At 48.3% G+C, this 23,448-nt stretch overlaps 1 protein-coding gene across 1 annotated transcript in view; it reads right to left on the bottom strand.

Annotated features, from left to right (window-relative positions):
* Nucleotides 1-23,448, bottom strand: part of LOC115079099 (mucin-5B-like) — a 67,336-nt gene that overhangs the window by 37,340 nt on the left and 6,548 nt on the right. The window contains exon 2 of the mRNA XM_029582180.1: nt 4,154-4,362. Coding sequence (XP_029438040.1) covers nt 4,154-4,362 — 209 coding nt within the window. The remainder of the gene's footprint in view (nt 1-4,153; nt 4,363-23,448) is intronic.

Genomic DNA, 23,448 nt, shown 5'->3' with positions numbered 1-23,448 from the left:
CAAACTAAAGGGCCGAGTCACAAAGGCTTTTCTTTCATGCTGAGTTTGATATTCAAAGGCTAACTTTAGGAGTTTGCTGGACAAAAGCCAAAATTTGAATATTTTCCTCTACTGAGCAGATACATTATTTACACCCAACTCATTGTGGCTTTCCAGGGCCATGGCTGGCCAGCTAAACTTCTGCATGCAAGCCTGGTCAGAAAAATACCTGTCCTAAAATTATCCTGGTAAAGTTATTCACGTAATTTTATCCAGGTACATTAAGCAGAAAAATTATCCGGGTAAGCCCCACTAAATACCTGGGAAAAGTTACACGCTTAACTTCAACTGGGTAAGTTACCCACTCACCAGCTCTCTGATTATTGATCTCACTTTGTCTAGGGATAAAGACTTTCATGAATCAAGTTCTTAGTGTAGTAAACTCAGAAACTTAAACAAGATGAATCGTACTTTCCGGAAAGCACGTGCATCTGCACATATGTGCGGATAAAAAAAAAAAACTCCATCAGGATCCCCTTGGACCTCCTGACATGCACATTTGGTGTGGATAGGACACTGAACCCCAACGTTAGAGGGGGGCATTCACAGAGACAAACACAAAGGCACAGATCATTTTTTATTTTATAAGCCTTCTTCTCTTCTGAACAGTATGGGGACATCTCAATCTGTGCCTAAGACTGGTTATGTGCACACAGGTTTAGACTGAAGCAGATAAATTCAAAGCCTTGGGCACATGGCCAGTGATCATTTTTTAGGGTATTGCTGTGCAAGTTAAGGATGGTTTGGTTTGGATGCTGCATGACCAAGACTAGTAATAAATGGAGCTCACTCTGAAGAGAGGAGCATTGCTAGTGATACGCCACAGGGATCAGTCCTTAGACCAGCTCTTTTCAACATTTTCTAAAGTGATATGACAGAAGGATTGTTCGGAAGGGTTTGACCTTTTGCGGATGATACCAAAATCTGCATCAGGGTAGACACCCAGGGGTTTGTAGGAAACATTAGGAGGATCCAAGTAAGACTGAAGATTGGCTCGCAGCTAAGATTTAATGCTAAATAATGCAAGGTCATGCATTTAGGCTGCTATAGGGAGTGACATTCTATTCATGAAACAAGAGTGAGATCAAGGTGACCAAACAGGTTGTAAGGCAATGGAAAAGCCAGAGAGATGCTTGGGGGCATAGGGTGCACAATTCTGCAGAAGAAGTAACAGAGTATATGATGGCAGATAAAGACCCATTCCATCCAGTCTGCCCAACAAGTTGTTAAGGCTAGTAACTGCCACTATGCAGGTGACCACCATGCCTTCTGTTAAGGGTAGTAACTAACTTTCCGTGCAGTTTATCTCCATGCCTTCTGTTAAGGGTAGTAACTGCCTCTCCATGCAGGTTACCCCTAATCCTTCTGTTAAGGATAGTAACTGCCTCTCCGTGCAGGTTACACCCATGTGTTCTGTTAAAGGTAGTAACTGCCACTCTGTGCAGGTTACCTCCATGCCTTCTATTAAGAGCAGTAACTGCCACTATGCAGGTGACCACCATGCCTTCTGTTAAGGGTAGTAACTCACTTTCTGTGCAGGTTATCCCCATGCATTCTGTTAAGGGTGGTAACTGCCACTCTGTGCAGGTTACACCCATGCCTTCTGTTAAGGGCAGTAACTGCCACTCTGTGCAGGTTACCTCCATGCCTTCTGTTAAGGGCAGTAACTGCCACTCTGTGCAGGTTACACCCATGCCGTCTGTTAAGGGCAGTAACTGCCAATCTGTGAATGTTACCCCCATGCCTTCTGTTAAGGGTAGAAACTGCCACTCTGTGCAGGTTACCTCCATGCCTTCTGTTAAGGGTAGTAACTGCCACTCTGTGCAGGTTACCCCATGCCTTCTGTTAAGGGTAGTAACTGCCACTCTGTGCAGGTTACCTCCATGCCTTCTGTTAAGGGTAGTAACTGCCACTCTGTGCAGGTTACCCCATGCCTTCTGTTAAGGGTAGTAACTGCCACTCTGTGCAGGTTACCCCATGCCTTCTGTTAAGGGTAGTAACTGCCACTCTGTGCAGGTTACCCCCATGTGTTCTGTTAAGGGTAGTAACTGCCACTCCGTGCAGGTTACCTCCATGCCTTCTGTTAAGGGTAGTAACTGCCACTCTGTGCAGGTTACCCCCATGCCTTCTGTTAAGGGTAGTAACTGCCACTCTGTGCAGCTTACCCCCATGCTTTCTGTTAAGAGCAGTAACTGCCACTCTGTGCAGGTTACCTCCATGCCTTCTGTTAAGGGTAGTAACTGCCACTCTGTGCAGGTTACCTCCATGCCTTCTGTTAAGAGCAGTAACTGCCACTCCGTGCAGGTTACCCCATGCCTTCTGTTAAGGGTAGTAACTGCCACTCCGTGCAGGTTACCCCCATGCCTTCTGTTAAGGGTAGTAACTGCCATTCCATGCAGGTTACCCCCATGCCTTCTGTTAAGGGCAGTAACTGACACTCCATGCAGGTTACGCCCATGCCTTCTGTTAAGGGCAGTAACTGACACTCCATGCAGGTTACTCCCATTCAAAAATGCTACACCTGCAATTAACAAAGGTTATCTTTTTTTTTCAATTCCATCTTCCAATAGAATGGAGTTGGTCCAGAGGGTAGCTACAAAAATGATCAGTGGTCTTCACTGTAAAGCATATGGGGACAGACTTAAAGATCTAAACATATATATCCTAAAAGAAAGGTGGGATAGGAGAGATATGATAAGACACTTAAATACCTCCAAGAGATCAATGCACAGGAAGTGAGTCTCTGAGTGGCATGGGATGAAGGATCATTAGATGAGGGTGAAAGTGGGCGGACTCAGGAGTAATTTAAAGAAATATTTCTTTATAGACAGTGTGGTCAATGCATGGAACAACTTCCCAGTGGAAGTAGAGACGAGGACGGGATCTGAATTCCATAAAGCATGGGACAAGGCAGGGCATCTCTGGGGGAGTGGCAGAGATTGTAGAACTGAGCAATTGGAGTGGACGGGCAGACCGGTTAGGCCGTATGGTCATTTTCTGCCGACATATTTCTCTCATAATTAATCTTTGAGAACTAGGCAGAAACTGTGACTGTGAGAGAATGAAAGACATTTAAATACCTAGCCAGAAAGATAATGCATAGAAAATCTGACAAACTTCAGACTATAACAGTGAAGAGAGAATTTCTGTAAATAGATGAGAGGCAGGGGAAACAAACTGCAGTGCATAATCTATGTGGCAAAGCTGCACAACTGATTCAAACAGTTCTTTTGAATCACTGCTGCCTCCTGTTCTTTTCTGCTTCCAGGTCAATTGAAATGTGCCCGAACTGGGGCTTCATTGCCATCAGCCTTCATTCACAGCTATTCCAGGTTTTAGCCCCTGTTTTCATTCCCTCTCCTTCCTCCTATCTATATCAATTCTGCAGCATCAGTTCCGTGATTGAGAGGCGCAGGCCGCAGTTTGCGCTAGGATCTAGCACAAGCATGCGCTTAAGTCATCCAGTAGGGGTCAGCCTTGAGTGGTGGCCAACTTCCCTCCTGGCAGGAGCCAGGTCCAGGAATTGAAACTGGATCTCGCATGACAGTGGGTCAGTAAGCCTGCCCCGGTTCAATCACTGTTCTTGATTTTCTATTCTAGCAAAAGTGAGGCCAAATTACAGCACTGGAGGACAGTAAGTAAGGAATCTTACAGATGACGCCCATGTCCTATAGACTTACAGAACCTAAATAACTTGGGAGGGCAAAGATCAAAACCATTTACACAGGCAAACAGCAATTGACCCGGGTAACTTTTCTGTCTGAAAATTGCCCTCCCTCAATCTGTCTAAAAGTGTGCAATGGGGGAGGGAGGGAAAGCATTCATGGGACAATGTTTTGTGCAGATTCTGAAAATAGCGCATGTGGATTGAATTTTCAAATCTACCTGCATTATTGTCTGGCAAAATTTCTACCTGCACAAAAAAATCAGGTGCAAAACTCCCTGGGTATTTTAAAGGGAGAGCATACATGTATTTTCCCTTTGAAATTTGGTGCAAATTCCACAAGCACAAAGGACCCGTGGATTTTGCACTGAAGCAGCTGGTTTGAAAATTGCCCCGGAAATGAACTGACCTTCTGATTTATTAAATTAATTAGCAAGTTAGATGAATTACCGGCGTGGTTTCGATAATTCCTTGACGGGATGATCTTCTTGTTGATAATGTACTCTCTGGAGTTGACTGTGAAAGTGAGCTTGACGGGGCGGGGCTTGTCACAGTTGTGGTAGGGCATGGACCCTGGAACCTCTCGACTTGACAGGTTTGATTACAGATTGCATAAAAGAAACAGCCAGCACTGTCTGATATGTTGTAAATAACGTCCCCTATAAATAATTAGATATACAGATACAATGAAGAAGCTGTGAAAGGACAATTGCGAATGCTGCAAAATAAATGTATTTGATGAAAAGGGATGCTGGTGCACTTGTATTCAATCAGTAATGTGCAATGCACAGACAATTTAGTGACAACTAATGCCCATGCCTTTCTCTTTCAACCTAAACGGTATGAGGTCAATATTCAAAGCTGGGTGTTTAAGTTACTTATCTGGCTAAGATACAAGGAATATTTCGGCACGGCTAAGCCGCTGAATAAACGCGTATATATCCGCATTTAGTTGTGTTAGTTATAACCGGCTAAACTTATCCACTTAACTCATGAGGCTAACACTCAAATCGGGCCGATACAGTAAAAGTCACAGGAGAGTTGGCGAGCGCCCGCTCTCCCGACGCACGCACAGGCCAGTGTCCTGGGTGCGCGATTCAGTATCGGCCCATATGCAAATTAGGGCCGCGGTAAAGGGAGGCGCTAGGGACACTAGTGTGTCCCTAGCGCCTCCTTTTTGACAGAAGTGGCGACTGTCAGCAGGTTTGACAGCCGACGCTCAATTTTACCAGAGTCGATTCTCGAACCTGCTGACAACCATGGGTTCGGAAAACGGACACCGGCAAATTGAGCCTCTGTCTTCCAACCTGCATGCTGCGGGCAGATTTTTAATTTTTTTTTTTTAATTTTTAATTTTTTTTATTTTTGGGGCCTCCGACTTAATATCGCTATGATATTAAGTCGGAGGGTGTACAGAAAAGCAGTTTTTTCTGCTTTTCTGTACACTTTCCCGGTGCCAGCCAAAATCAACGCTTGCCTTGGCAGGCGTTAATTTCTGAAAGTAAAATGTGAGGCTTGGCTGCACATTTTACTTTCTGTATTGCGCGGGAATGACTAATAGATCCATCAACATGCATTTGCATGTTGTGGGCGCTATAAGTTTCGGGGGGGTTGGCCGCGCGTTTTCCGCGTGCTATTACCCCTTACTGTATAAGGGGTAAAAATAGCGTGTCGAAAACGCGCGGCCATATGGGGATTAACAGTGCACTCAGCCTGAGCGCACTTTACTGCATTGGCCCGAATGTCGGCAGTTAACTTGCTCTACTCCAATCTGCCTACTACATGCCCACGATTTATGTGGCTAACCTTTTAGCTATATAAGTGCCCTGTTCGGCTAAGTGCTGGCTGCTAAACGTATGTGCATATTCAATAGCCAGATAAGCTAGACTTGTCCGGCTAAATAGCGCTGAACGCGCTTTGAATATTGACCTCTTCATTTTCTGCCCTGATTGGAATGTAGCTTTTCCAGCTTTCAGATAGCAGTAGTTGATCGGTTTAAGTTACTTAAGTTAAAATCAGTCCTTTAAATTTATGAAATAATCTGGAAAATCGGCAAGCAATAAACTAAAACAGACAGTCCAGGTATTCCAGTACTTCCGGGACACTCACAGGCTTGTCTGTCTCTCCCAGCCAGCGTCTTGTGTCTCCTGACTGATGGGGCGCAATGTTGCAGTTAAGAGGAGGAGGAGGATGGGGCCGGATGGTAGTGGCAGCGGCAGGGCATTGGTTTATGTGTATGAATGAAACACCTCAGGGAAGGAGTGAGGGATTTGCTAGGAAAGGGCAGCCCGTGCTGCCCCTCTTACCTGGCCATGTGGCTTCGCTGCTGCCATTACCCAAATAACACCGGGACAAGCGGAGAAAGAAGGGACTGGGGGAAGGAGGTGGCAGAGGAAGGTGGCAATGGGGGAGGGGAAGAGAAAGGGAGGTGGATGCATAGAAAAGGGAGAGAGGGAAGGGAGAGACAAATAGAGTAAAGTAGGATATGGAGGGAAAGAAAGAAGGTGCAGAAGTAGGTAAAAGAAGGCGTGGGAGTCAGAAGGGTGTAGGGTGGCGAGACAAATAGGTGGGTAAGAGCTAAGGTACAACGAGAGGCAGATGGGAAGATGGCAAAATAAGAGATAAAAACTATGCTAGAGGAGAGAAACGTGAGAGCAAAATAGGATATAGATACTGGAAGAGAGAAAAGGAAAAGGAGATAGGAAATGAGCAGCCAGGTAAAAACGAGAGCAGTGCCAGGAGCTTAAACGTAAGGCATATGTAGAAATGCATTTCTTTTCTATTTGCCTGTAAGACTGTCTGCTTTTAAATAATTAAGAAGTCAATTTTCCAAGGATTTTAGCCACAATTCTTACTCTGCAAGTAAAGGTACCCACAAGGGGCCGGCAGTCCCCACACGTGGTTTATAGGGCTGATGTTTGCAGCTGCTCACGGACAGTGAAGAATCCATGGTACCTGCATTGAAAAGTGGCTTGCAGGCCTGCGAGTGCTAATTGTGGCCTGGAGGCTAGTTATGGGGTTGAAAAATGACTCCCTATATTATTATTGATATATAATATGCAATTTTATTTACAGATGTAGTAATTGACTAGCTAACTCCTGCAATTACGCAATCTCTTTCCTCATCACAAATAATGATCCATAATCCGTAAAATTTATTAACCTAATTTCTCACCCAGAGCTATAGCCAGTCGCTCAAAAGACTCTCAATATAACTATGATTTTATAAGCTATGGTTTTTACCCTGTTCACTCTTATCCCAGTTCACTACCCTGTTTTAATGTAATTGCATTCTTACATGCCTGTTATTGTTATAATGTAAACCGAAATGATATGTAACTCTGCTACATGAATTGCGGTATATAAAAATGTTAAATAAATAAATAGATAAATTAGTAGTTGAAACTAAAATTTGCTAAGTGCTACATTTTTCACATTTTTAGGGGGATGAATGCTCATTGTTAGTTTTAGCCCCTATCTTCTTCTCACACCTACCATATTCCTAAACAGCTGTCTGAGAGGGAGATAGAAAATGCCATGTATTTGTGAGATGATTTACACATTTTTAGTTGAGTGATACAATTAAGGGGGAAAAATTGACAAAATCACACTCCCGGATCATGGAGCTTCTTAAATATGAAGCAGACGACTTCCAAAAGGATTTCTGTGCCGAAGGGAATGGTAAATAAAACAGAAAATGTCAAACATGCCTCTGTATCGCACGACGGTGAGACCGCACCTTGAATACTGTGTTCAATTCTGGTCGCCGCATCTCAAAAAAGATATAGTTGCGATGGAGAAGGTACAGAGAAGGGCAACCAAAATGATAAAGGGGATGGAACAGCTCCCCTATGAGGAAAGGCTGAAGAGGTTAGGGCTGTTCAGCTTGGAGAAGAGACGGCTGAGGGGGATAAGAGAGAGGTCTTTAAGATCATGAGAGGTCTAGAACAGGTAAATGTGAATCAGATATTTATTCTTTCGGATAATAGAACAACTAGGGGGCACTCCATGAAGTTAGCATGGGGCACATTTAAAACCAATCGGAGAAAATTCTTTTTCACTCAATGCACAATTAAACTCTAATTTGTTGCCAGGGAATGTGGTTAGTGCAGTTAGTGTAGCTGGGTTCAAAACACGTTTGGATAAGTTCTTGGAGGAGAAGTCCATTACCTGCTATTAATCAAGTTGACTTAGAGAATAGCCATTGCTATTACTAACATCAATTGCATGGAATAGACTTAGTTGTTGGGTACTTGCCAGGTTCTTATGGCCTGGATTGGCCACTGTTGGAAACAGGATGCTGAGCTTGATAGACCCTTGGTCTGACCCAGTATGGCATGTTCTTATGTTCTTATTTGGAATTTGTTTAAATCTCTGGTGTTGAAAAGTTCTTAAAGTAATTGATTATGTAATAATAGATATTCCACTTTGTTAAGTTGATTGATTCCTTTCTATTTTTGTCTTTTGGCCTACAGTTTTTCGGAATTGTATATTCATTGTACCTTCATCGTTTTATTACCTAAATCTGCCTGGCAACAAGCACCAAAGGTCAGGCAAGATGCTCATGTGTGTAAAGCCCCAGCTAAAGGGAGAGTTGCATCTTTACAGAGACACTGACAGACAGCACAGAAGGAAAGAGGAACTCATGCATGTGCCAGCCTGTCAACAGTTAGCAGAGAGCATGAAGCATTTCGCCCAGGCGCTGGGGGTGACATGCCGAACCAGAGCTGGAACGCTTGTGGTCAGAAGGGGGGATATCCTAGGGGTTAGGAAGGAAGTGTATCTCATTGCCCTTTTTTGGTGCATAGTAAATGACAAATTATAAGAGGTCTGGCAATGCATGACGGCAGGGAGGAGTATGGATCCTATAGTAAGAATACTGTATATAAGAAAGAGATGTAGTAGTTAGCTCTCTGAAGGATTCTGGATAGCAGTCAGCCACTGCACCCTGTTCTCTTTCCTTCCACCATTACCTTGTAAACCAAAGACAATTTTTCCTTACAATAAAGACTGCATCATTGGCTATTTTTGGTTCTCCTGTGTATTGGTATAGGGGTCAAAACACCCATAACACAATTTAAAATAAAACTCTAGCTCTACCGTAGACCTAACTACACATATAGGGGTAGATTTTAAAAAAGAGCACGATCGCGTACTTTTGTTCGTGCAGCAAGCGCAAACAAAAGTACACTGGATTTTATAAGATACGCGCATAGCCGCGCGTATCTTATAAAATCCTGGATCGGTGCGGGCAAGGCTGCCGATTTTGGGCAGCCTGCGCGCGCTGAGCCGCGCAGCCTGCCTCCGTTCCCTCCGAGGCCGCTCCGAAATCGGAGCGGCCTCGGAGGGAACTTTCTTTCGCCCTCCCCTCACCTTCCCCTCCCTTCCCCTACCTAACCCACCCCCCCGGCCCTATCTAAACCACCCCCTTACCTTTGTCCCTCGATTTACGCCTGCTAGAAGCAGACGTAAATCTACGTGCGCCAGCGGACTGCTGGTGCGCCGTCATCCGACCCGGGGGCTGGTCCGGAGGCCTCGACCATGCCCCCGGGCCGGCGCCATGCCCCCGGTCCCGCCCCCGAAACGCCGCGTCATTTGGCCCCGCCCCCGACACGCCCCCTTAAAAAAACCCCGGGACTTACGCGCGTCCCGGGGCTCTGCGCACGCTGGCAGCCTATGCAAAATAGGCGCGCTGGCGCGCGAGGGCCCTGCTCGCGTAAATCCGCCTGGATTTACGCGAGCAGGGCATTTAAAATCCGCCCGATAATATGGAGGAGCACTCAAGTGCCCAATACACCTGACTACTCAGTTATCTCCCTGTCCTTCCTGGGTCATTTCCTCAATCTCTTTCCCCAAACGCAAGAATATTACCTTCAATCTGAGAATATTCCTGGCTCTTGAAAATTCTCAAATATCAGTGTAATCACAGTCAAAGTCCATGTGATAAGCCACCATTATAATCATAACTCCTTCTACTGATTTACATACTTTTCAGTTCCTGTATTTTTTTGTTATTTCCTCTTACAAAATAAAAACATTTATAAAGCAAATATTCTTGGGATTAATGAAAGATAAAGTCATTTCTCTCACAGTTTATTTCCCCATGTATAGGTAAAATGATGAACAAATAAACTTATTGTATCCTTTTCCAGATCAGAGAAAGTAGCTTATCTTCTCTTATCCACACATAGCACCACTTCAAATTTACTTAACAAGAATTGAGAAATATGTAAATCACTAGAAGGAACTACAATTATAAATGGTTGATGATCACATGGACTTTCTGATTATGCCAATGTATGAGTGTTTTATATTTATAATTTAAAACAGATCCACTTTTTTTGTGTATTGTTGCCTATGCGATCTTCCAGTTGGACTATTGCAACACATTCTACATTGGTGTCCCAAGTAATCAGATGCATACAATTCATACAAAATGCAGCTGCCTGACTATTACAAAATGCAAGCAAATTTGAAAGGATGGCTCAAATTATAAAATCCCTGTACTGGCTACCAATAATGTACTATTTACTATTCCACACTCATAATCTTTTCTGGCATAGAAAGCCCTCAAGGACTGAGCATCAGTCTACCTCTGCAGGAGCCTCGCCATACACCTGCCTTCCCAACTTCAGTGTTCACTATCTCAAGCATATCTAATAATATTTTTTGTACACTGTTTTTTTTTTAATACCAGTGCAAAAAGAAATTGTTGCGTTTGGCCAGTCACAGGTCCATCCCACGACCAGCCGCTCTTACCTCCAGCCCCCGGTCGCAGATGCGGCCAGCCACGGCATAGGCCCGAAGCACCGTGCTAGGAAAACCACTCAGCTGAGCAGGGCATCCCTAGGTGTGTGAGCGACTAGGGCACCTTTAAAGGGCTCGTGGCGGGAAGTTCTCCACGACGCCCCTGGATGATGTCACAGACCTCTTATATAAGGCCTGCTCTGCCCTGTCTCAGAGGCTTTGGCAAAAGGTCAGACTCCTTGGAATAGCTGTTTGCCATGTCATTCCTGGTTCCTGATCCTGCTTCTGATCCAGTGCCTTGTCTTCGTATTCCTGGTCCCTTCCTGCTTCTTCGAAGCTCCTATGTTCTCGTCTGGTGGTTCCTTGTCTGTCTTTGGTATCTTCCTGACATTCAGCCTTGCCTTCCTTCCCCCAGATTGTTTCCTTGGCTTGAACATGACTTGGACCCCTGACTTCATCTTTGTTTGGAATCCTGGCTTGACTTTGGACCTCTTCTCGACCACGTTGGATTTCTGTCTTGCCTTGCCTCTGCTTGCTTTTCATCTTGCTGAATGCAGCCTGCCATGACCTTGGCCTGCTCTCAACTCTGCTGTCTGCTGCCTGCCCCGACCTCTGCTTGGACTGACTTTGTTCTCTTCCCGCTGGTCAACTGACTCTTCTGTGACAGCTTCATCTCTGCACAGAGGTCTGTGCCTAAGTCCAACTGACCCCAGCACCCAAGGGCTCAACCTAAGGGGAATGAGAACTGGTATTGGTGAAGTTCCTGTTGGACCTCTGCTCCAGCCATTTCCGCCTGCTGACAGTGAGGACCTGTAGGGCTCCTCCTTGTGGATAGTGCCAACCTCACCTCAGTCCAAGGGTCCACTTCTGCAACAAGGCCATGGACCCAGCGGATTTCTCAGGCTTCAAAGCCATTCCCGGCCTGGCACAGAAGATTCTCCTAGGACAAGCAGGATGGTAGTCCTCACATGTGGGTGACATCATCCGATGGAGCCTGGCACGGAAACATTTTGGCAAAGTTTCTAGAAGCTTCTAGTTCTAGTCTAGTTCTAGTCTAGCTTTGACTAGCACACTGAACATGCCCAGCATGCCACTATCTGCGTGTTCAAGCGAAGTCCCGCTTCACTCTCTTCTTTTCCACTGTGCAGTTGCCTTGCGGTTTGTGGAGCTCTCAATTTTCGTGTTTCTTCTCGATAACTTTCAGGTTCTTCCTAATTTCCTTGTCAGGTCCCCCTTTGTGGTCAATGCCTTCTCGGTGTAGTAGGTTGTTCTTCTTGCCTTTTTCCAACTTTGCGGTCAATCCCCGACTATTCGCCTCATGGTGAACACTGGTCATTGACTGCACACCAGGTGTTTTATCATGTAGACCGGTTTTCGTCGGTGCCCCCAGTGCCCGCGGATCATGTCCATCAGAAACCCACATGAGGTTTGCATCCTCTGCCTGGGGGCCTTGCATGACATCCGTGGGTGCCGTCTGTGTGACCAGATGACCCCCAAAGGCCGTCAGGTGTGCCTTGATAAGATGGAGAAACTTTTCAGGGCCTCAAAATCCACTCCTTCTACACCTGCGTTGGCTCCATTGATGCTGAGAGGTCGCGGGAAGCCCCTTGACACTCTTCTCCTTGCTGTTTCTTTCACCAGTATCTCCAAGGATTGCAGGAACGGTGATAGATCCTCAGTGATTTCACTGCTCTCCCGGACATTGGGTTCTTCTGCTTCCTCGGCGCTGGGGAAAGACCGGGCCGAGCACTGAGGGAGATCCAGCAAACATTGCCACTGGTCGCCATCAATGCACAGCTCAGGTTCTGGTACGGCACCGACGGCTGCTGAGCCACCACCAAAGTGACATTGGCCATTGGAGGCCCCATCCTCCGATGCCCCCGGTAGTCCTGGGCATTCCCCACCGTTAGCAGTGTTGGGCAGCGTGCCACCTCGGAGACCCGAGGAAGAGCCGGTGATGCCTCGTCCCCCTCCCTCAGTCCTGGCCACTCTGGATTTTCAGGAGGAGTTGGACCACAGGGGTTGCAGTCCGCAGTGCTCAAAGCACTTCAGAGCATTGAGCTGCTGGTTCCACTGATCCCCATACCGGTGTCTGAGCTTCCACCATCGATATTGGCATCTCTGCTAGAGCATCTGCACGCCCTTTTAGTCACCCTACCGACGCAACTGGTGCCCGAGGGGCCTTTGATTGTCCAATGGCCACTGATGCCCTCCAATGAAGTGATCCCGATCATCAGGTTCTCCGAGGAGGAAGATATGGCCGGGACCATGTTTCCTAGACCACAGTTCCCCAAGCTCCTGCCAGGTCCCTCTGGCCTCCTGTCCCCTTGATGCCAGGGGAACCATAGATTCCCGCAGTGCCCTCGAGGCCTCTGAAGCCATTAGAGTCCAGGACTAATACCCCTCATGGACCTCGCACTTGACACTCTGGTCCCAGTGAAGAAGAAGGGCCTTATGACCCTTGGGGTGATGACTCCATGGAGTCGTCCTCCATTTATTCGGATGACCCCCTTTCTGAGCCCTCCCCACCAAAGGATCGGTGCAGGTCACCCCCCAAGGACCTGTCCTTTTCAGGCTTTGTCAAGGCCATGGCTGAAACCATCCCCTTTCAGCTGCTCACGGAGGAGGACGCGCGACATAAGATGCTGGAAGTTCTCCAGTTTGTCGCTGCTCCTAAGGAGATTGCGGTGGTTCCTATGCATGACATCTTCAAGGACCTCCTCCTCTGGATGTGGGAGCACCCCGTTTCTATCTTCTCCATCAATAGAAAGGCTGATGCCACCTACTTGGTGCAGCAGGTCATGGGGTTTGAGAAGCGGCATCATGGAGTCCGCCCTGAAAAAAGCCTGGTGCTCCCGCATCCATTCCTCCGCCCTCCTGGGACGAGAGCAAAGGGAGCTGGACACCTTGGGCAGGAAAGTCTTCCAAAGCACCATTATGGTGGCCCACATTGCTGCGTATCCGCTATACATGACCCAGTATAAATGCAATCTCTGGAAACAGGTCCGGGACTTTGCTGAGGGCCTGCCCCAGCAACAGCAGGAGGCCCTCTTGGCCATTGTTCTGCTGGGTCTCGAGGCTGGAAAGCATGAGGTGCAGTCCATCTATGATGTCTTCGAGACAGCGGCCCGCGTAGCTGTAGTGGACATCAGTGCCAGGAGAATGGCATGGCTCAGAGCCTCTGACCTCTGGCTGGAGGTCCAAGACAGGCTAGCCGATCTCCCCTGCATAGGTGAAAACCTCTTCAGGGATAAAGTCCGGGATGCGATAGTGCAAATGAAGGACCATCATGACACCTTTTAACAATTTTCCACTAGCGCTTCAGATGCCCTGTCCTTGGCCAGGATGTCCTCTAGGCCAGGATCCCGGAAGCCCTTTTACAGACAGAGGAAATATTATTCTCTGGCCTCCAGGACTTGCACGCCTCGTACCAGCTCTAGGGGCTGCCCTCGCCAACAGTGAGCACCTAGACCCCAGCCAGCATCCCAGCAAGCCCTGGCCATGGGCTTTTGACTGGCAGCGAGGGAGCGGAGGTCAGTTGACCATATCCCTGACATTGGATTCCCCCAGTCGGAGGCAGGCTCCTGAGCTTCGCCCATCGCTGGGAAGAGATCACATCGGACCATTGCGACCTTTCTATAATTCGTCAGGGATACCTTCTAAACTTCAACCGGCTCCCAGAGGCCTCTCCCCCATGTCCATCATGGGGTTCGTCCACCTGACTGGTCATACTTCAGATGGAACTGTCCACCTTCCTTGTAGTGGGTGCAGTAGAACCGGTTCCTCCCCACCAGCAGGGCCGAAGGTTCTATTCGAGGTATTTCCTCATCCCAAAGAAGAATGGTAGCTTGTGCCCCATCTTTGACCTCAGAGCACTGAACAAGTTTCTCGCAAGAGAAAAGTTCAAGATGGTCTCTCTGGGCACGCTGATCCCACTCCTCAGAAGAGGAGTCTGGCTTTGCTCCCTCGATCTCAAAGAGGCTTACGTTTACATAGCCATCTTCCCTGGCCATCAGATGTACCTCCGCTTCGTGATGGGGAAGGCCCATTACCAGTACAGGGTGCTGCCCTCCGGATTAGTCTCAGCCCCCTGCCTATTCACCAGATGCCTAGTGGTGGTGGCCGCCTATCTCAAGCATTAGTCCGTACATATCTTCCCTTACCTGGACAACTGGTTGGTCAAGAGCGATTCTTGTGCAGAGGCCTTGAGCACTCTGGCCCTAACAGTGCAGACTCTACAGACGTTAGTGTTTGTTATCAACTACCCCAAGTCTCATCTCTGTCCGTCTCCCCAGCTGGACTTCATAGAAACCAGATTGGATACGGCGCAAGCGAGAGCATTTCTGCCCAGGGATTGGGCTCTTGCCCTTGCCTTGCTGGCCACCCTTGTTCGGAACAGCAGGCAGGTATCTGCCTGCCTTCCGCTCAACCTGCTAGGCCTCATGGTGGCTTCCGTCCATGTTACCCCTCTTGCCTGTCTGTGCAAGCGAAGGGCTCAATGGGCTTTGCGATCACAATGGCGACAGGCCTCCCAGAACCTCGAGACTCGCATTGCAGTCACAGAACCTTTGTGGACGTTCCTGTCCTGGTGGAAAGACCTCTCCAACTTGAAGAGGGGAATTCCTTTCCAAACCACTCCACCTCAGGTGATCCTCACCACCAACGCCTCTCCTCAGGGCTGGGGAGCCCATGTGGACGGCGCCCACACGAAGGGTCTCTGGACTGCTCTTGAAGCTTGCTGTCAAATAAACTTCCTGGAGCTTCGGGTGATCCGTTATGCCTTGTGGGCATTCAGAGACCGGTTGTCTCACAAGGAAGTCCTGACTCTGTCACAAGGCAGTGCAGGTGTGGACCTGGGCCCTGTCACAGGGGATGTTGCTGCGAGTGACATACCTGCCTGACCATCTGAATGTTGTGATAATGTGTGTTTTGTGGATCCTTGGGTGCTATGGAGATGACTACCCCCACGGGGAGGAGCCCCGTGAGGAGCCACAGTACTGGGCTAGACTCGTACACACAAAACACAGGATAAATCTTTTATTAAACAGCTTGAGATCTCCACCAGAGGTGGCAGTAGTGAGGCAGTCTGTAGTTGTAATCTCAGGGACCTCGGCAGAGGGAGCCCTTCTCTCCTAGATGACGTCAGGAGGTTCCGCAGCAGGTCTCCCAGCGAGGAGATACTGTGGATGAGATAGACTGAGAGTTAGAGTACTCACTAGGTGATAGCTGTTGATATGCGATTCCACCAGGTATGTAGTTGAAGGTACAGGCACCGAGGCAGGGAGAGCAGGCCCTCGAGGAGCGAGTACCTGTTCCCTGAAAGGAACCTGAAATAAAACAGAGGGCCCATGAGGAGTGGGTACCCAGGTTAGCATGTACCCTGAAGGGCAGAGAGAGAGAGAGCTCCCTGCGGCAGCACGGAAGCGGCAGAGTAGCATAGACAGGAATGGATTCGAGTCCTTGCTAACTCGGGGAGCTAGCAAATTGATGATGGTAATATACCCGGATGGTGTGACGTCAGCATGAGGGAACGCCCTCGAGGTTCGCGCCAAGGGTGGTACAAAGACGTGGGTTGCGTGCGTGAACATCCTAGTAGGTACCTGGGAGGAGCAATGGCAGAAGGCTGCACTATAGCCATTCTGGGAATGCCAGAGAGGTCGGCTGGAAGACGCGGCACTACCCATCTTGCCCAGGTAAGCAGGAGGAGCCGAGAATAAGGTGAGGCAAGTGGGGCGAAGCCGTCGAAGACTGACGGACGCAACACTGAACAATTTGGCGGACCACCTGAATTGCTCCTTCCAACAACCACCAACCACCTGAATTGCTCCTTCCAACAACTTCAAACAGCTCAGCCGGTACCTTCAGGTACCGGCTGAGCTATTTCATCGGTGGGGTATGCCGGATGTGAATCTCTTCGCCTCCCCACACAACTACAAGGTGAACACGTTCTGCTCCCTGTTGTCAGGGGATGAACATCCAGCATGCAATGTCTTCTCTCTCCACTGGAGGATGGGCCTGCTATATGCGTACTCTCCTCTACTTCTCCTCTTGAAGATGCTGCTGAAGCTTTAACAGGACAGAGGGACCATGATCCTAGTGGCACCTTTCTGGCCCCGACAGGTCTGCTTTCCGCTCCAGCAAGACCTGTCAGTTCATGCCCTTGTCAGGCTGGGGACCGCGCCCGATCTGATCACACAGAATTAGGGTGCCCTGCGCCATCTAAACCTCCGGGCGTTGGCCCTGACAGCTTGGATGTTGAGCGTGTAGTCCTTCAGTCTTTGACTCTTTCGGACTGCATCTCCCAGGTGCTAGTGGCTTCTAGGAAGTCTCTAACCAGGAAGTCTTACAGCTTGAAGTGGAAAAGATTTTCCATCTGGTGTGCGGGGCATGGCTTAGATCCCAGCTGTTGGACTACCTCTGGCACCTTTCCGAGTCTGGACTCCAAACCAACTTAGTCAGAGTTCACCTTAGCACTGTCAGTGCGTAACATCGGGGAATCACTGGCATGCCCATATCAGTGCAGCCCTAGGTTGATTGTTTTATGAGGAGCCTGCTCCAGCTGAAGCCCCCTCTTCGACCTCCTGTTGTGTCCTGGGACCTCAACATTGTCCTAGCATGGCTCATGCACCTTCCTTTTGAGCTGCTGCATTCCTGTGACCGAAGTTCTTCTCTTGGAAAGTTATTTTCCTGGTAGCGATTACTTCGGGCTCCAAACTGTTTAGTAAGTTTAAACCATCTCCTCCGCGGGATGAGACATTAACTTTTTCCAGAATGAACCATCTTAAGTCACAGAATTGGTGATTTTTCTCAATACAATGAGATGCCAAAGGCGCAGATAATTTCTGGGTCTTAATGCAGTTTTTATGTTCTACCAATCTTGTACGGATTTTACGCTTGGTTCGACCCACATACAGCATGTTGCAGGGACACTGTATGACATAAATAACATTGGAAGAATTACAATCAGTGCTATGATGCAAAAAAATATTGCGGTTCAAACCCGGCACCTGCCAGACTGAACCTTTTATACACAGACCGCACATCTCACAAGCGCCACAAGGCAACATGCCTAAATGACATCCTTGTTGAGTATCCTTAATTAAGGATGGAAAAACAGCTCGGACAACTTTATCCCAGAGATTGCGCTGTCTTGCAAACGAAATCTGTGGAGTAGTCTGTAGGACCTGATGAAGAGACACAATTTCCCAATGTTTACGTAGAATGTTAACAACATCTTGTGCTTTATTACTAAAATGTAATACACACACTGACCCCTCAAAATCTCTAGTGGATTTATAACCAAGTAAGAGCTCACGATTGGCAAATAACGCCCGTTTAAATGCCTTTTTGATGACTGAACGGGGGTAACCACGTTCACTGAATCGCCTCCACATGACTTTAGATTGGACTTTGAAATCATCCACCGAGGAACATAGCCGTCTCAAACGGAGGAACTGACTAATAGGTAAGCTGTCTTTCAGATGTCTAGGGTGACAACTTGAATACTTGAGAAACTGATTCTGATCCATCTTCTTTCTATATAAGGTGGTAGATAACCGATCTCCATTTTTTGTGATGACAATGTCCAAAAATGCTAAGGAAAAAGCACTAAATTGAGCTGAAAATTTTAAGTGGGGACTTTGTTCGTTTAACCATGTCACAAAATTATTGAGCTCAGCACAAGAGCCCAACCAAATAAAGAAAATGTCATCAATATAGCGGCACCAAAATTTAATGTTTCTGAACCACAACGAAGGATAAATCATATTCACCTCGAAATCAGCAACAAATAAATTTGCTATGTCAGGGGCTACTGTGGCCCCCATTTCCAGTTCGTAACTATTTGCAAACTGAGGTTATGAAGGTCCTACAAACTGTACCTATATAAAGCAAAAATTCTTCTACTGAGGTTAAGTTTTGTTTGACTATTTGACAATACATCAAACATCTCGGAGTAGCTGTTTGCCACGTCGTTCCTGGTTCCTGATCCTGCTTCTGTTCCAGTGCCTTGTCTTCGTGTTCCTGGTCCCTTCCTGCTTCTTTGGAATTCCTGTGTTCTCGTCTGGTGGTTCCTTATCTGTCTTCAGTGTCTTCCTGATGTTCCACTTTGCCTTCCTTCCCCTGGATTGTCTTCTTGGCTTTACTTTGGCTTAGACCCCAGGCTTCATCTTCATTTGGATTCCTGACTTGACTTTGGACCTCTTCTCAACGACATTGGATTTCTGCCTGCCTTGTGACCTCTGCTTGCTTTTCGTCTTGTTGAATGCTGCCTACCCTGATCTCAGTCTGCTCTTGTCTCTGCTGTCGTCTGCTTGCCCCGAACTCTGCTTAGACTGACTTTGTTCTCTTCTTGCTGGCCAAATGTCTCTTCATGCGAAGGATTCATCTCTGCACGGAGCTTTGTGCCTAAGTTCATCCAGCCCTGGCACCTGAGGACTCAACCTGCCAAGAGTGAGGACCTGTAGGGCTCTTCTCTGTGGGTAGCGCCAACCTCATCTCACAGCAAGGGTCCACTTACACAACAGAAATATGCCTCACCTATACCAATAACAGAACTTTTACAGGATCAAATCAAACACTCATACATTCTCCCACCAAACATAAGAATTGGTTCTGATCTCCTAACGTTAAAACATTTTTCAAGAACTGGCTTTTTGAATTAGCATATGATCTGAACTCAGAATAAACACACTGCAAAACGGTGTTTACACTCACAGAATTCCTCTATCATATATAGGAACAAGAATCCATAATATATCGGGCTTGGAGTGTGTCCATCAGTGACTGCGGATGTTCCGCAGCCCGTCGATAGATTGCGCTATAATATTTATTTATTTATATTTATTTAAAATCTTTTCTATACCGTTGTTAAGTTAATTCACCATCACAACGGTTTACAAAAAGGCACAAATAGTATTAAAAGTTGATTGGTATAGATTACATATTATAGATGTGCCATTAGTGAACATGTTTTTATAATATAAAAAGCTATGTGTTGATTTTGCTTATATGTTGGTTGATAAAACTTCTTTATGGTTCCTATATAAATTTAACACTCTAATATGTATTAGGAGATAGGAAAGAAAAATTTTAAAAACTGATTGCTTGGTGCTTACTTATGCGCTCATTTGTTTTCTTCGTTCTCCTTATAAAAAGCCTGTTTAAAAAGCCAGGTTTTTAGACTTACTTTGAAAAGTTTAAAGCTTCTCTGCAGTCTAATTTTGAGTGGCATTGAGTTTCCTAGCCCGCTGATAGATGGCGCAGGTGGCTCAAACACAGCACAGGAAGGAAGGACAGCGGCCATCACGGGAGAGGCAAAATATAGCAGAGGAGACCCTGGCATGCAGCAAACGGAGCGCGTCCCGCAGCACACACTCCATTTGCGGCGAGGAGGAAGGCCTGGTGCACCGTTCGCAGCCAAAAGAGAAGGCCTCCATGTGCCGTGATCAGCGCGCCCGGGCCTTCATCTTCGCCGCAAATGGAGCGTGTGCCGCGGGACGCGCTCTGTTCGTGGCATGCTGGGGTCTCCTCTGATATTTTTGGATCTATGCTGCTGTTTTCTGATCATGCCAAAAATGGAAGACCCCCGTGTGTCGCGAATGGTGTGCCAGGCCTTCATCTTCGCCGTGAACAACGCAGGTCCTGCGGCTTGCCGGTGAGAGATAATATTTGTCGGGGAGGGGAGGGTGAGAGAGAGCAGGAGGGTGTGAAACAGAGCATGGGGGGGGGGGGATGCCGGTGAGAGACAATGTGTGTGTGAGAGAGGGGGGGTGACAGCATGGTTGGTGAGAGGGGGGTAGGGAGGATGTGAGAGAGAGAGCATAGGGGGATGCTGGTGAGAGAATGTGTGTGTGAGAGAGTGGGGGGGGGGGTGACAGAGAGCATAGTTGTTGAGCGGAGAGATGGGGAGGCTGTAAGAGAGAGCATGGGAGGTAAGAGAGGGTGGGTGGGTGGATGCTTGAGTGTGGGTTTCAGAGAGAGGGAGCTATATGAGGGGAGGGGGATGCCAGTGAGAGAGAATGTGTGTCAGGGAGGGTGAGAGACAGCAGGAGGGTGTGAGAGAGCATGGGGGGGGATGCTGGTGAGAGACAATGTGTGTGTGTGTGGGGTGGGATGTGACAGAGAGCATGGTTGGTAAGAGGGGGGGGGGTGGAGAGGGTGTGAGAGAGAGCATGGGAGGTAAGAGAGGGTGGATGGACCCACACCATGCTGGTGACAGAAAATGTGTGTTGGGGAGGGTTAGAGAGAGCAGGAGGGTGTGATAGAAAGCATGGGGGGGGGGGGATGCCGGTGAGAGGGAATGTGTATGTGAGAGAGGGGAGTGACAGAGAGCATGGTTGGTGAGAGGTAGGTGGGGAGGGTATGAGAGAGCATGGGAGGTAAGAGAGGGTGGGTGGGGGATGCTTGAGTGTAGGTTTCAGAGACGAGCCTATTTGAGGGGAGGTGTGTGTGTGAGAGAGGGGTGTGACAGAGAGCATGGGGGGGATGCCGGTGAGAGAGAATGTGTATGTGAAAGGGGGGGGGGGTGACAGAGAGCATGGTTGGTGAGCATGGGGTGGGGAGGGTGTGAGAGAGAACATTGGGGGGGGGAGGAATGCCGGTGAGAGAGAATTTGTATGTGAGAGAGGGGGGGATGACAGAGAGCATGGTTGGTAAGCGGGGGGTGGGGAGGGTGTGAGAGAGAGCATGGGGGGATGTCGGTGAGAGAGAATATGTGTGTGTGTGAGAGAGGGGTGACAGAGAGCATGGTTGGTGAGCAGGAGGTTTGGAGGGTGTGAGAGAGAGCATGGGGGGAGGATGCCAGTGAGAGAGAATGTGTATGTGAGGGGGGGGGGGGTGACAGAGAGGGCATGGTTGGTGAGCATGGGGTGGGGAGAGTGTGAGAGAGAGCATTTGGGGGGGGGGGGGATGCCAGTGAGAGAGAATGTGTATGTGATAGAGGGGGATGACAGAGAGCATGTTTGGCTAGCGGGGGTGGGGAGGGTGTGAGAGAGAGCATGGGGGGATGCTGGTGAGAGAATGTGTGTGTGAGAGAGGGGGGGTGACAGAGAGCATAGTTGTTGAGCGGGGGGATGGGGAGGCTGTGAGAGAGAGCATGGGAGGTAAGAGAGGGTGTGTAGGTGTGGGTTTCAGAGAGAGGGAGCTATATGAGGGGAGGGGGATGCCAGAGAATATGTGTCAGGGATGGTGAGACAGCAGGAGGGTGTGAGAGAGCATGGGGGGGATGCTGGTGAGAGACAATGTGTGTGTGTGTGTGGGGGTGTGTGTGTGACAGAGAGCATGGTTGGTAAGAGGGGGGGTGGAGAGGGTGTGAGAGAGAGCATGGGAGGTAAGAGAGGGTGGATGGACCTGCGCCATGCTGGTGACAGAGAATGTGTGTCGGGGAGGGTGAGAGAGAGCAGGAGGGTGTGATAGAAAGCATGGGGGGGGGATGCCGGTGAGAGAGAATGTGTATGTGAGAGAGGGGGGGGATGACAGAGAGCATGGTTGGTAAGCGGGGGTGGGGAGGGGTTGAGAGAGAGCATAGGGGGGATGTCAGTGAGAGAGAATATGTGTGTGTGAGAGAGAGGGGTGACAGAGAGAATGGTTGGTGAGCAGGAGGTTTGGAGGGTGTGAGAGAGAGCATGTGGGGGAGGGGTGCCAGTGAGAGAGAATGTGTATGTGAGGGGGGGTGTGACAGAGAGGGCATGGTTGGTGAGCATGGGGTGGGGAGAGTGTGAGAGAGAGCATTGGGGAGGGGGATGACGGTGAGAGAGAATGTGTATGTGAGAGAGGGGGGATGACAGAGAGCATGGGGTGGGGAGAGGGTGAGAGAGAGCATTGGGGAGGGGGATGCCGGTGAGAGAGAATGTGTATGTCAAAGGGGGGGGGGGGGGGTGACAGAGAGCATGATTGGTGAGCAGGAGGTTTGGAGGGTGTGAGAGAGAGCATGGGGGGGGGGGGGATGCCAGTGAGAGAGAATGTGTGTGTGTTATAAATCTGATGCTTGGAGGTAGCAATCTGTTATCAAGCTCCTGTAGAGAGAGGAGTTGGCAATCTGATATGGATCTCCTCCTGAAGAGGGAGGGGTTAGCAATCTGTTGTCAATCCCTGCTGCTAGGAGTAGCAATCTATAGGAATTTCTCCCCAGGGGTGGAGTTAGAATCTGTAATACCTTATCCCGCCACGAAGAGGCGTTGGCAATCTGTTATAAGTCTGCCAGGGAGGTAGCAATTGGTTATGGATCACCCTGCCAAGGGGAAGAGCTAAAAATTGTAATACTCCGTAGGCGGAGTTAGTGTTCCGTAGTGGGTTGGCTACCCACAGAGTGGCAGTCGTATAATAACTGCTCTAGTAGTGTAAGGAATGAACACTTGAGGTAAATTGGTGAATCCCTGGGCCGATGGCAGATGACAGCGCCTTCAAGAGGATGTCCTGAGAGGGACCACCGGCTAGGTTGGAATATGGAGACAAACACAGATAGTTCTTTATTAGACTGGAAGTAGAACCACCAGAGGTGGCAATAGTGAGCTGATGTGCCCTGGCAGGGTTGAAGTCCCTCTGATACTGGAATTGAGGTCTCTGGGTTGTTGAGCTGTAGAGAGAGACTACAGATAGTGAGTAGCCAGGGTATGCTGGATACATAACCAGTAGTAGATGATACACTCACAATTGTAGATCTGTAATGGTCTCTATGCAACAGAGAATCTTCAGTATTCAGGAATAGGAGCCGTAGGCGAGTGCTGGTTCCTATATGTAATCTGGAATGAGAACTCACAATATCTGTGTATGAGATGGCTTATGGAATAGAAGATAGTCTTTGGAGGGTTTTAGGAACATAAGCCCTCGTGGAGCGAGTGCCGGTTCCTATCTGCAATCTATAATAGTAATGACAGATATAGGTATATGATAATAGCTTCTGATATAGAAGAGAGTTGTGAAGGGATTTAGGAACATGAGCCCTCGTCGACAGAGTACCGGTTCCTATCTGCAATTTATAATAATGACTCATGATCTCC

The sequence above is a fragment of the Rhinatrema bivittatum genome, chromosome 17 (assembly GCF_901001135.1).
Source record: "Rhinatrema bivittatum chromosome 17, aRhiBiv1.1, whole genome shotgun sequence".
In the NCBI taxonomy this organism is placed as follows: domain Eukaryota; kingdom Metazoa; phylum Chordata; class Amphibia; order Gymnophiona; family Rhinatrematidae; genus Rhinatrema; species Rhinatrema bivittatum.
Note: the sequence above shows the minus strand (reverse complement) of the source record. Positions and strands in the feature narration are given on the sequence as shown.